Genomic DNA, 13825 nt, shown 5'->3' on the forward strand with positions numbered 1-13825 from the left:
GTGCTCTAGCCCACAGGAAGCTATGACGCCAGCAACACCGTTTCCGTGGTTTTCGTCTCGTCTTCTTACCCTGCTGGCCAATAGGATCCAGAGAAGGGGTAGAGGAGCTCGGCCAACCAGAAAAGCGGTAACAGCAACCGTACCAAGGCTCATCCAATGAAATGTAAACTTAGAACTTGACTGAAGGTGGGTCTCCTCCCATTCCTAATTTGGGTGGAATGAGTTTGCACAGTCTTTGTGGTGACCGGTGGGAGGACTGATCAACGCTGATAAAGGGTATAAAGCTGAACCCCCGGGGACTGACAGACCATGTCCAGGACCATGAGCTACCAACTCAAACTGGCCGAGAAGCTGACCATCCTCAACGAGAGGGGGAGGGGGGTGCTGGTCCGAATGTACTACATCAAAAAGGTGAGGGAAGAGATCACTCTGCCCTGTACTGGTGGGGGGCGAGGGGCCAGGGGCAATGGGAGCCTTGAGTGATGTTTAATAACTTAGGAACACCTGTTGCTAATTGATTAAGTCAGTGTGAATTGATAACCTTCAGTTTGCAGGTTGCATACAGGGCCTCGGTCAAAAGGCAAACTGCACCACTGTGCTGCTGCTGCTTGCTGAAAGGCTTCTAAACGAAAACAGCCACCATATCCTGAGATTCGCTTCCACAGTGTTCCCTTGTCATCCGCTGTGTCTGAGCCAATTGTTAAATGATACACAATCAGGTCAGAGAAAGGGCCTGTGCTTTCAGAACAATGAGATGTGCTTTGAAAAAGGGAAGGCGAGGAGACTGTGGAGGAAAGAGAAGGGAGCCTTTGGCTGAAGGGGGGGACGTGAGGGCCGCAGTACAGCGAACTGACAGAGGCAGAGACAACTCTTCACCCCGATCCATATAGGTCCGACAGGGTTGTCTTGGCAAGATTTACTTTTCAGTCGGAACAGGTCCAGCGCGGTTCCTATGTTTTTCAAAGCTTCTATTTCTTTCGGCGTTAAGCGCTAAGGTGTAAGTTCAGCGGATCAATGCCGCCTCAGTGTAAAAAAAGGGATGCCGTCTTATCTCACAGTTTCACAGCTCATTGTACTGCTTTCCTTACATCCTGTACCGTGGCTTTTCATAAAGAAACATCAGGACACAACACTCTTTTGGTCAATCGAACAAGCAACAGTCAACTTTCTTCCCTGCTGAAAACTTCAGCGTTGCTGCGTTTGGGCATTTTGCAGCAGTAGATCATTAGTGTCTAGACTTGCTTCTGCACTCTCCCACCCTGCTGATGGTGCGGAGTGCAATCGCGCAGCAGAAAATCCACCCAGTGCAGAAAGAGGAAGTAGAAGCAGGAAGCAGAAGCTCTGTTTGCAAACAACGGCAAAAATGAGAAGTCAAGCTATTCCTTGCGAAAGTGGCATAAAATGCACGTTTATAAGTTGGGGTTGGAGGAGCAGGTGCAGCTGTACCTGAACAGCTGTGCTGTTGAAAACTCACCATGCCCAGCTCTGCAGTTACAAACAGCACTGCACTTAGCCATGATCGCTCTGCTCATGACTCCTGAAGAAGTACGCTGAGCTAGAAGGCTGAAATAGCTGTGCTCATTTATGCACTGAGTGTTCTGTGGGTAACAACTTGTGTGTGCATGCAGGCCTTTAGTGTCCTAAAGCGCACTAAAGTTTAGGCCTTGGGTATTACAACTAAAACATGCAAAGAGGAAGACAGTAAGACTGAGCTAGAGCTTTGCTTGGTTCACAATGCATATTTAGTACTTTCTTTAGGAATTATAGTTTAGCCTCCAAACTGGCATGCATTCCAGAGTTAATCATGTTCATTCTCACTGGCATGCTTCTCATAGTCTTTTTCAAATACTGAAAAACAACAATAATCTTCAGTAACAAACTCCATATGTTGTCAATTATTTCTTTGGATTAGATAACCAAGATCTGTGAACAGTTTCAAACTAAACTGCTCTGAAATCAGGTGTGATCAGAGCCTACAGCTCTCTCATTGAACTCTATCCCATTTAACACAGGGGATGTCAACACTTCTTAGAAAACAAGGCACAGGCCCATGGCTAGGTTATTACACTTAGTCCAGAGAAATAGAATCAGAGACCATGTCACTCCTATTTTAAACTGCTTTGGATCACATTTTTACTAGTACCAGTATTGAAATAAAAAGCCCCTAACAGCTTGGCAGTTTGGCCTGAGCAGGTTTTCTAGTACTGTACAACTCTGGCTCTAGGTCTGCTCCACAGGGTTTACTACATCAGACAATTCCAACAATGTTATTGAAAACAATGGTGGCTGATGAATCCAGGATTTTCCTTTTAAATTAAATGAGAAGAAAGGCTATATTCTTACCCATGATGAATCCTCAACACAAGCTGTGCGTCGGCCTTTTCATTTTCACCAAGAGCCTTGCGGTCCACTCTCGTCTCAAAAGACTATATAAATGTACTGTACTTTGCATGCTGCTGTAACTTGTAACTCTCAAGGCAAGGCTATCAGTCACTCAACACTGCACCCCTGAGCACGCTCATGCCCGCAGACACTCTGCGCGCAATCAATTCGACGGATTCCTGCTTTAAACTTGCTCCTCTTTTTCCCCCAGACCTGCTCGGACCCCAGGCTCAAGCCCCCCTGCCTCATGGAGAAGAGCATGGAACCAGCCATCAAATACATCAACAAGAAGTTTCCCTCCATTGATTTCAGAGGAAACAGTGTAAGTTCTGGGACCTGAAGCAGATTTAATTTCTATCCCCGTCTTTAGTTTTCAGCTCATTAAGACACAAGAATGACCTAACCTCGACCACCAGCAACACCAGTCTTTAACCAAGCTTTCACACGATGGAATATACCAAAAGCATTTCATTAGTGTCGCTCTGGTACACACCCACAAGTGCTGGAATTCTGCAAACTCTTTACAGTCTGGCTCCAGCCTGGAACAGATGTGGCGTGAACCCTAAATCAAAACGACAGCAAACTTTCTTTCCTTAACAGCTTAACTGACTCAGCTGAAGATAACTACAGAGCCACATCATTATACTGAGCATCATAAGAAAACTAATATTTATGCATGCGTGTTTTTAGACAATGTATATGAATTCGTTATTTTTGGCACCATTTTGATGATCTGATCATCCGTGACTAACCACGACAGACTTGTAAATGTTAAAGCACTTCATTAGTTATGACTTCGATTGAGCACAGATGATTTAACTCATAGAATGCAAGCCTGGAAAAAAATCAATAAAGAAAAACTCAGAAAGGAATTAATGAACTTCATTTATAAAGAGTATAACTGTTATCAGTAGGTTTGAAGCTGGTCTAAATACGTGACCTGTGTCTTGTCATCTGAGGTCACAATCTTGGAGAACAGGTAGTGACACCTCAACAAGACAGTGGGGAGCTTCTGGGGTACTGATGCTGAAGTGTGAAGGTCCAGGCTGGAGTGCCCATCGGGAGAATGGACAAGAGGTCCATTTGTAGTAAATTCTCAGGGGAAATAATTCATATGGGTGTTATCTTCTTGTGACCAACAGAAACACATGGCGGTACTAACAGGAAATTTTAGTCTTGAACAGAAAAGTTTACGAGGGGACCTGAGAATTTCTAAGTATTCAAAGGCAATGACAAAGACAACCCATCGGATTTCAACAGTGAAACACGAACCAGAGGGACAAATGGAAAGTGCATTGCACTGCATTTAAGAAGAGAAGAGGAGGCAATTCTTCATAAAACGGGTTGTGGGAATAAGGAACAAGCTACCCAGTCATGTTGTTGAAGGAGATATCCATTAATTTCTTAAAAGAAACAGCAGAATGAGATCCCAGGATCAATTAACTACTGTACCTACTGCCAAACCTCCCACACTAAAGACCTACTGAGTATCGTAAACATCAGTAATTCGAAGGATTAACAGTCCGAAATACGCAGTGGTTTTTGGGGACTGGAACTGGCTACACCTGCATTAACTTAACAAAATGAGATTCCTGTTTCTTTTTTTTATTACTGACTACAGCAACACCTGAGCAATATCCAAAAGGAAAAATCCGAAGTCCTGAGAGTCCTGACCAGTTATTATCAGTCCTTCCTTGATGTGATGGAGTTCAGGGTAAGATTTTCCCATCCTTTGGGCTGTATGAATTGTGTCCTAATGTTCTGCTCATGCAGAGCCATTGGGACTAAGGGATGATAGAGCCAAAATGCGGAAGCTCAGTCTCAGACTATATAAATCAGGGTTCCTATATCCTGCTCCCAGTGTGTCTGCAAGTTTTCCAGGCGTATTTCAAGCTCTAACACTGGAAGAGCTGGGAGAAGCTGGTAGATTGGCTTAGTTAAGACAATAATGAGCTGATTCATGCCATCAAGAACCCGACAGGCCTAGAAACCTGTAGACACACCAGCCCTCCAGGAGCAGGACTGTGTTAAAGTCCACCATGAAGATGACTAAAGATAAAGTACAGCCAAGAAATGAGGTTAAAATCTAAATTTAAACATACATACAGTACTGGATATTGTGGATTTGGGGTAGGGGTGGGTGGGGGGGCTTAGAGAGGGAGAGCTCCAGGGGCTTTCGTTGCTTTTCCACTCGGGAGGGAACTAACTCAACCATGAGGGCTGTACCAATTGTTACTCTGCCACTGAACAAGGGTTAAAAAATTCTTAAAGCTCGGATTTTTCCAAATAAATCAGTAAACTACAGAGACATGCCATTTGTTTCCATTTTGATGGACGTCTTTAGTACATTCAAAATGAATTTTACATGCAACTCATTCCCATATGAAAAGCATTTTGCCACTTGATTAACACCATTTACTCTAGGCTGGGACTGTGCTATTTATTTCATATTCTGCTCTGTCCTAAACCTCCCAGGAAGAGATAATTTAACATGTGATTGCTTTATGTCTTTTAGGATCATGTTTATGAACTCCTGAACACCATAGACGCATGCCAGTGTTTCTTTGACATTGTGAGTACTGGAGCCAAGACAATTCTGTTCCAAAGTAATGGACACTGAACATCAAATGACATATGCAGGGTGTGATGTACTGTAGCTAGTTTTTGGGAGCTAGGCTAGTCAGCAAATTCATATTTCTTCTGAATTCAGTTACATAAAATTGTATATGATTTATGAATTGCACACTATTTTCTTATTCGGAGCTTCCATCATGTGCCATAAACCTAAAGTGAGGCAAAACCAAGCAATACTGAGCAGACAAAAGCACAGCGTCCAGAAACCTGGCTTTGTGGCATGCCTCATGCAGGACCTAGCACAAACGCTCATGCTTAAAAATGTTTAAGCAAATATGGAAGTGCTACTCTTAACATGCTAGGGCCCTGTACTGTACATTGCAACATTTCTCTACTATTTTAAATTGCAGAATGAAAAGGAAAAAATAAATGCAATTCTTCCTCTCTTCCCTCTCGTCAACTCCAGTCAGTGAACTTCGACTTCACGAAGAACTACCTGGACCTGATTGTGACCTATACCTCTGTCATTCTCATGCTCTCCCGCATTGATGAGAAGAAAGTGCTGGTGGGGATGTACAACTGTGCACACGAGATGTCCAATGGAACCAGGTGGGCGTCACACAACCCAAAACATGGAGGGAGGGGAGGCAGCACTTCCATCCTTAAAGGGGCATTTGCTATCAATTACCATTTAATTCCAGAATTAGCTCATTACTGAAGACATTCTTCCCAGCAGTGTCATAGGACTTCTTTTGTACACTGCGAGTTGTGTGTACTGTATATAAAATACTAATCGTGTGTGTACAGTATAAATACTAGGTGTATTACTCTGATGCCTTCCATCCACTGATTTTCTGACTGCTTCTTCCAATTGCAGGGGAACCTATCTATAAGCTATGGGCTTAAGGCAGGGTACACCCTGGGCAGGATGCCCGTCTATCACAGGGCATACACAGACACAGACACACACACAAATTCACACCAGTGCCAATTCTCCCTGAAGCCAATTAACTTACCAGTATGCCTTTGGATTGTGGGAGCAAACTGGAGCACCCATAGGAAACCCACAGGAACATTGGAAAAACATATAAACTCCATACAGATCGCCACAGGTCTGGAATGAAACTCACGGTCCCAGTGCTGTGAGGCAGCAATCCAAAACACTGCGCTGCCCTATTCTGATGCCAAAAACTTTTAAATCCATCTTTTAAATCTGGAATTTAACAGTAGGGTTTCAATCTCTAATACAAGAAGGTTTTCATATACTGTTCGATGACTTCTCTTAATTTAGCGCCCTACTTACAAACGGCAGGTTTGTAAATGTCTGCAATGCTCCAAGCTTCGATATGGTTCAGAGAAGATTGCTCACAAACGCCTCTCTCCGATTGTGATTGGGTTGATTGAAGCAGGTGGCAAATCCTCTGTGCTACTGTAAAGGCTGTGTACAGCCACAACACCTACAATTTTTATTTTACATTTTTTTCATGAAAAGACTTTTAATGATTATTATAGGTTAGAAAACAAACACCTGGGTGATGGCATACTGTACTTGATACACTTTTGTATGCATAACTAAGAAGCTGATGTGTGAGAAAGAACAGCATGCAGCATAGCAACACCATGCAACGTGATGTCCTGCTGTTTGGGACCCCTCTTGCTAAGACACGATAAGAGGAACATGAAAAATGCAGGGACTGGTTTATTTAGGAGCAGCAGGAAAGATGACCTCTTGTAGCACAAATCATGGCTTGAAAAGATATCATCTTGTCTACAGCATAAGCCTAAGAAATGCTGTGGATGAGCAGATAATACCGTGCTTGAATTACTGACTTTCCCCAGGGTCAGAGAACCTCAAAAGGGTTGCTCAGCACATTTCTAGACCTCTTTGGTTATTCTCAAACCTCTTTGACTGCTAAACCATTTTCAAGCGCAACTTTTCCCTCTCAAACCCAATGCTCTGTTTTGTGCTGCAGCGATCCAGCATATCCTCGTCTTGGGCAGATGCTCCTGGAGTATGATCATCCTTGGAAGAAGCTGACGGAGGAGTTCGGGCCACACACCAAGGTGAGATGACCTACCTTTGATCTGGAATCTCCGTTTCTGCCAGAGCCAGAGCTGATGTTACTGTCCTCCTGTCCTCCCCTCCACAGTCGGTGACAGAGGCCCTGCTGTCCCTCCGGCTGGTGTACCCACGCCGGAACCTCCCGGCCGAACAGTGGCGGAGCGCCCAGCTGCTCAGCCTGCTCTCCGCGCCGGCCGCCATGCTGAGCCCTGCCAGCTGCGACACGGTGAGTCAGCAGGGCCGGCTGAGACGCCAGTAACCACATCGCAGATGCTGTGATCTCCTGGGATGGGAGCAAATCAGTGTTACGGGACCAAGAAAAGCCATTTCCTGGAAACCACTTGCTGATTATGTTGGTATTTGCTGCAGCCATCCACACTTTGAAGACTATAGAATGGTTTCTGCATGGCCAAGGAATAACCAATCGAATCTTGTGTCTCACAATGAGCCTCACTCCTCTCTTCCACCACTAGGCATCCTTTTTTCCTGAACAACACAGTGCAGTGTGTTCACACTATTCCATGCATCCCAACCACCTCAGCTATTATGCATTTGTAAAGAAAGAGAACTGAAAGAAGTGTCCTTTCCCCCCCAGATACCATGCGAGTACCTGTCTATAGAAGTGATGGAGCGCTGGATCATCTGTAAGTCCCAGCTGTGTGGAACAGGGACATGCTCGTTTGGGGAACGGTGCTGTAAACTGAGCAGATGAAGGGTCAAAGTTGAAAAGAGCAATGTAGTCACCAAAATGCCCAACACAAGCAGGCAGCATGACAAAAATAAATTTGGGTTTCTAGAAATAAGAGCTAGAACAATCACATTTAAATTTAAATGGTCTGAAGAGATTAAAAGACTCCAATAAGCCTTGGAATCCGTACTTGTCTTTGTATCTGTAAAGAGTCAATCTATGACCATTTGATGTTATAAGAGCTGTGGACACTGTCCTGAGCTGCCCTCTCTCTCCTGCAGTGGGCTTCCTGCTCTGCCACAGCAGCCTCAACACAAACCCGCCCTCCCAGGACCTGTGGAAAATGGCCCTGCGCAGCGGGCTGTGCATCACCCTGATCCGTGACGAGGTGCTCCACTTCCACAAGGCCACGGAAGACTTCTTCGACACACTTAAGGGGTACAGGAAATACCACGGCTCACTATGTTTAAACGGGGAAGGGCAGCATTGTAGGAAACTCTGTGGGCTCGTGACTGACAGGTTGTGGGTTCAAATCCCTGTTTGCACAGACTGCTGTTATACTTCACCCCAGTGGCTCCAGCCCCTGAGGGGAATCACGTCACTCTAGTCTGAATCGATCAATTCTGTTCATTGCACATACGAGAAGTTAAGTGTCACCTTAGGACACTTTCTTTCTGTGCCCTGTGTCATGTTAAACAGAAAACTAAAAGGGGGTGCCTGAAATGGCTTCTTCTAAAATGTTGTTGGAAAAACAAAGATTAAACATTTTCTCTTCTGAATTATAACCTCTTTGTAATCACATGTGATTATCTAATCAAGTGCGGGAAAAGAACAAAAACTTCCAATTTAGGGTGGCGCCAGGATGGACTCCACCTTGTGCCTACTGCTTGGCGAGACAGTCTCCGGGGCCTCCGCAAAGTGGTTAGAAACCGGATGGAATCAAATTTAATACAATAACATTGTCTGCCACTAGAGGGCCACATACGAACATGGATCAGTACACAGCAGGAAAGATAACATTTTCTAATTGTCGTTTTTTGCTCCATTACAGATATGGCAAACGTATCACCGATATTAAAGAAAGCAGGGAACAAGCCATAACAACGAGGTGAGACTTGGAGAGTTTAGTTTCTCTAGATGCCTAGCAAGAACTAGCCAGGTCCTTGAATTCATACAGTACCTGGATTCGTAGCTTTTCATGTGTTTTTACTAAAGAATATTAAATTATGCCACAAGGCTTAATTTTTCTTTTTTCCCATGAAACCCCGTACTCTGTGTGCCTGTCTGCAGTGGGGCTATGCACCGTGAACGCAGGAACTTCTTGAGGAACGCTGTGAAGGAGCTCACCAACATCCTGGAGGATGAACCCGGGCTCCTCGGACCCAAGGTGACTGCTTGACGCTGTTAGAGGTTACACAGTGTGATTCATCGATGATGTCATATGGTTCCACTGGAGTACAACAAGCTGGAGCTCCATTCTGGACTGGACAAGCCCGTAGCTTGCTTGCAAAAGCCAGTAGAATCATTAATATACATGTGATGCTGTACTGTACTGTGCTGTGATGCACAATAAGGGGCCAGGGCACTTGAAAAGCCACTATTTCTATAACTGGTGCTTTTCTCTCTCTCTCTGTTTCCAGCCTCAGTTTTGGAAGTAATATGTTCCTCTTTTATTAATCAAATCCAAGTTCAGGCTGGTACCGTAGTAATTATTGTCAAGTGTAACCCGCATTAGAAGGGGAAATGTAAATTGCAGTATGGAATTGACAATCCTTTAACAATACGGTTTAAAGAAAGTGCTGTCACCGAAGATGACAAGAGCCCTCTCACTGATGGGACAGATGCTCCCCCTCCACCCCCTTCTTTCTAGGCCCTGTTTGTGTTCATGGCTCTGTCCTTCTCCCGTGATGAAGTACTCTGGCTTGTTCGGCATGCTGAAAATGTTCCCAAGACCAAGACCCCAGAAGACTACGTGGATCCGTGAGTGAAACACAGCCCTACTGCCTTCCCCTGCCAATCACTCTCACTCTCTCTGTCCCGGTCACTTCACAATCTGGTGCACTCTGCCTCCCTCAGTCTCCATTACCACATCAAAGCACAGCCAAACAAATAAACAAGACCTACAATGTTGTGAACTGTTCCAGCCCTCGGCAGATAATGGATTTTCTAAACTATGCCACTTCTTAATACAAATCCCAGGAAGACAAACGTTTTGTTGTGTAATAGTCCATGATATACAGTGAACCCACCATTCAATACTGAGCAGTGATGGATCAGCATTTCATTTCTGGAACACAGTTGTTGAGGTGCCAATGCACACTATAATGTCCTCTGCTTAATATAAAAAAAAAATGCAAAAGACAAGGCAGCTCAGATTACAAAGGATGGGACACCAGATTACAGATAAACCCATTCAGGCCTGTTGATCCCCAATGTCCCGGAACAAACAAGCACAAGAAAATAAATGAACAAATCCTCAGTATGGAATGTGTGCTCTGCAGCATTCTTCCCATGCTAAATGGACCACTTGTGATCCAAGAAATTTCCAGAGACTAGAACAGGGGTTAAGAAGCCCATCTCTTTTTCAGACACTGGACCGCCCTAGACTCTTAGACAGGGCAGTGAGAAAGCAGAGTGGGTGAACTCGTGCTAAACCGGCTGTGTGACCTCTCGGTTACAGGCAGATGGCAGAGCTGCTGTTCTACATCGACAAGATGCGTTCCATGCTCCGTCTGCACACCCGCGTGCTGCAGCGCTACCATCTGCAGTACCTGTCGCAGTTCGATGCCCTGGCACTCAACGACACCATGCAGGTAGAGTCCTGAGGGCCTTCCAACATGCCAGACATACAGAACTATCCTTGCCAGGTACACTAGAGTCACCCGAACAAAAACAGCCCTCGTTCCTCTTCCCAGAGCACAAGGCACATGTACTGTACAGAGCCCTGTTGCATTACAAGCACCCCCAAACTCTCAATTTTTTCCATCTACGGGAAAAATGTCACCCACCTTCTAAAGCTTTTGTACCAGGACCAGAATTACCAAGACAACCCCATAGTATGCTGACCAATGCAAGTCTAGCTGTACTACTTATGGATTTAAGCACAATGGGAAAATACAGGAAATCAATCCTATCTGTGTACCAAGGAGAGACAATAATAGTACTGTAGTCTGAAGAAAGAGGCGGTATGAGACGTGCTTTTTAGATAAAACAATGTCAGAGGTTACATGTGAACCGGATAATTTAAGTGAACTTCAAAGCAAAAGACAGGATGAAGATTAAATAGTTGCCTGGTTTACAGACAAGCAAATGTCTCTTTTGAAAAATAGTAAGAAGATAAAACTGGGAGTCAGTGGTTAAAGTCAAGCACAAATTTTCATTGTCCTGGGGAGAGAAAAATTCCCCTAGTCCCTTTGCCAATTCCACATCTACTGTAGAGTCCAGTTCTAAATCCAGGAATCAAAATGTCATTTAAGAGCCTGTCCCCTTTGCAGAACCTGTCTGTCTGTCCTGAGGAGGAGTCCATCCTGATGACCTCCTTCGTGTCCAGTCTGTCCGCCATGACCGTAAAACAAGGTTTGCACATGCTCTTTGTGCCTTTTGCACCTGTCACTCTGCCCTGTCTCACAAGACGTTCATTATCTAAGAAAAGGTCCATTATGATTTTTTAGAAAATATAGATTAAAAGCAGGAAATGTCACTTTTCTTCATTTTGGAACATCATGAAGTCCAGAAAGCACCGGAGCCGTGTGCTCTGTGACCCCCTGATGGTTAAACCTGCCTCTGTTATTCCAACTTCCTGATCTCATTGCAGTGGAAGAGGGTGAGGAATTTGACTTCCAAGGGATGAGACTGGACTGGTTAAGACTCCAGGTAATAACAATGGTTTTACACAACAAAAAGTTTTACTATTAATATGGATAAATAAAATGCCTGCTTACCACAAACAATATTACATGCATGACCTTGTGACATCTTAGTCTTTGAGTAGCAAAAAAAATGTGCATGAGGTTTGCAGCGTATTGATCTTGTTTTCAGTGGTAATTTTACATGCTTGCTGACGTGAGCCAGAAAACACTTTCTGATGCTTATAACATGTTTTATACAGGCATACACCAGTGTGTCCAAGGCTCCCCTGAGCATCAGAGAGTGGCCAGACTTGGCCAGGCTGATGAACATGATCGTCTTCCACACCATGATGATGGACAACATAGAAGGCCTCTGCCAGGAGACCTCTGACCTCTCAAACCTCTGGTCAGTGCCTCATCCTCGCTCTTAAAAAACAACTTAGTTCACTTTCCTAGAGACAGGCTGTACAGTAATTCTGGAGTTTTAACACACCATTCTTCAGCAACAGCTCACTAAGGCTGCCAAAATGAAGGTTCACAAGTGCACAATGATTTCCGACATACCAGATTTCCCCTTTTTGGAGACATAAACAAATTTTACTTCCTACCACTTCTTGACTATCTTCTGAACGTTCCCTTGAAAACCACAAAAAAGTTTCCCTTGAAAACTAAGACAAGCAGTCAACTTTAGAGAGTATCTATTCCTATAATCTGTACAGAGCAGAATACACACAGTTACAGTAATCATAGTTACAGCTGGTAAAAATGCTTATACATTTGTAAGCTAAGCACACACATTCAGTAGGCAATGACAATTCTAACAAATGTTAGAAAGACACATTGATAGTTAAATCCCTTTCTTCCCTGGGAAAGGAAGGACCTTACTTTTTAAATATCATTGTGAGGCTAGAATGCAACAAATATAAAAGTCTAATGTTCTAAATGACTCATTTTTGCAAATGAGAATTTTCCAAATTGTCATCTCAACACAAACCAGAGCAATAGCCATTTTGCACTGCCAAACTGACACATACTCTACCACACACACGTGTATTGTACATAACACATACACATACCTGTTCCCAGTATTTGGTTTGAATAGTGCAATAAATATAAAATTGATCTCATTAGTACCCTGCAAAACTTACTCGCACCCTCCCTCATTCCAGCTAGGGGGCTTTCCGATGGCCTCCTCCTTCGTGTCAGGTGCTCTCTCCCTCAGGCAAGTGAATAAAAGACCTGTCAGTATTCCCAACTGCTCTCACACTTAAATCGCTCAACATCAAAAGCTCTGGAACATGAAGAACAGCCCAAGATCTACTGTAGCCTTTTGAAAAATACTCATCTGAGACCTTCTTCTTTAGAAGAACCTTTACTTAACTGGTTCTGTTATAAACCCCCTTTTCTCCTACCATATTCAGTACACCCATCTACTGTCTCCTCTCATTGTGTATACCTTGTGCATTTTTTTTGTTGGCGTCATTCTGTAAAGCACTTTAAGTAACCTTTAAAGGCATTATCTAAAGTTTATTATAATTATAATCTGAGAGGCTAGGCTTCCGGGATCCCTTTAACAAAAAATAGGTTTATAGCATTACTAACCACATGAGCGATTGTCATACACCCCCAGTATGAAAGACAGGTGGACAGTGCAAGCTGGGGTAATGCGAGATGCCCGACGTGTTAAGGATTGTTGGAAGCTGATGGCCTGCTGCCTTGTCGCTCCTGCACAGCTTCTACCCGCGCGTGTTCGAGAAGTTGTTCGCCCAGAGCATCGAGGAGGTGCAAATGCAGCGCTACCTGATCGCCTTCCCTCTGACCTGCGCCCACTTCAGCCAGTGTTCGCACGCCATGTGTCCAGAGGAGGTCAGTACACCAGCACGCCAGCTAAACCAGTGAGGCCGCCCATCTTGGAACTGACCCTTTATACCAGGGGCCTCGAACCCCAGTACTTTCAATAGGTTTTCCCCAAGATGCACTTCCCTCGTCTTTGGTTCGCATTCTGGTTCTCGTTACATTCCCGGAACCTTTTCGCTTCTTTCCATCCCTTCGTTTCAACATATTTAGCAAGGATAACCCCATGTCAATATGAATTTTAAAGTTTTAAGGCTTTCATTTAAGTTGTCATTTTTGGCAAATCTTTAGTTCAATTCAGAACTTGATGCCATAACTGACCAACTGAAATGAATAAGAAAACCGAAGGGCTGCAGTGGATAAATTCACCTTCACACGATTTCTACTGTGTGTTTTGGAATTTTTTCTTTAAAATGC

At 44.1% G+C, this 13825-nt stretch overlaps 1 protein-coding gene and 1 long non-coding RNA gene across 3 annotated transcripts in view; one reads left to right on the forward strand and one right to left on the reverse strand.

The window, feature by feature from the left end:
* Positions 1 to 204: 204 nt before the first annotated feature.
* nckap1l (NCK associated protein 1 like) overlaps positions 205 to 13825 on the forward strand; it is a 30375-nt gene continuing 16754 nt past the window's right edge. For both annotated transcript variants that reach the window (XM_088633974.1, XM_088633975.1), the window contains exons 1-17: positions 205 to 411; positions 2594 to 2704; positions 4004 to 4096; positions 4898 to 4954; positions 5423 to 5565; positions 6930 to 7020; positions 7107 to 7244; positions 7614 to 7662; positions 7988 to 8144; positions 8758 to 8814; positions 8997 to 9093; positions 9577 to 9686; positions 10387 to 10519; positions 11201 to 11282; positions 11521 to 11579; positions 11815 to 11960; positions 13288 to 13420. In XM_088633974.1, coding sequence (XP_088490100.1) covers positions 310 to 411; positions 2594 to 2704; positions 4004 to 4096; positions 4898 to 4954; positions 5423 to 5565; positions 6930 to 7020; positions 7107 to 7244; positions 7614 to 7662; positions 7988 to 8144; positions 8758 to 8814; positions 8997 to 9093; positions 9577 to 9686; positions 10387 to 10519; positions 11201 to 11282; positions 11521 to 11579; positions 11815 to 11960; positions 13288 to 13420 — 1758 coding nt within the window. In that variant the 5' untranslated portion in view covers positions 205 to 309. The remainder of the gene's footprint in view (positions 412 to 2593; positions 2705 to 4003; positions 4097 to 4897; positions 4955 to 5422; positions 5566 to 6929; positions 7021 to 7106; positions 7245 to 7613; positions 7663 to 7987; positions 8145 to 8757; positions 8815 to 8996; positions 9094 to 9576; positions 9687 to 10386; positions 10520 to 11200; positions 11283 to 11520; positions 11580 to 11814; positions 11961 to 13287; positions 13421 to 13825) is intronic.
* Positions 7628 to 13825, reverse strand: part of LOC148678556 (uncharacterized) — a 49382-nt gene continuing 43184 nt past the window's right edge. The window contains exon 3 of the long non-coding RNA XR_015939342.1: positions 7628 to 7718. This is a non-coding gene — a long non-coding RNA (uncharacterized LOC148678556). The remainder of the gene's footprint in view (positions 7719 to 13825) is intronic.

Source organism: Lepisosteus platostomus, chromosome 1, assembly GCF_059453375.1.
Source record: "Lepisosteus platostomus isolate fLepPlt1 chromosome 1, fLepPlt1.hap1, whole genome shotgun sequence".
Lineage (NCBI taxonomy): Eukaryota > Metazoa > Chordata > Actinopteri > Semionotiformes > Lepisosteidae > Lepisosteus > Lepisosteus platostomus.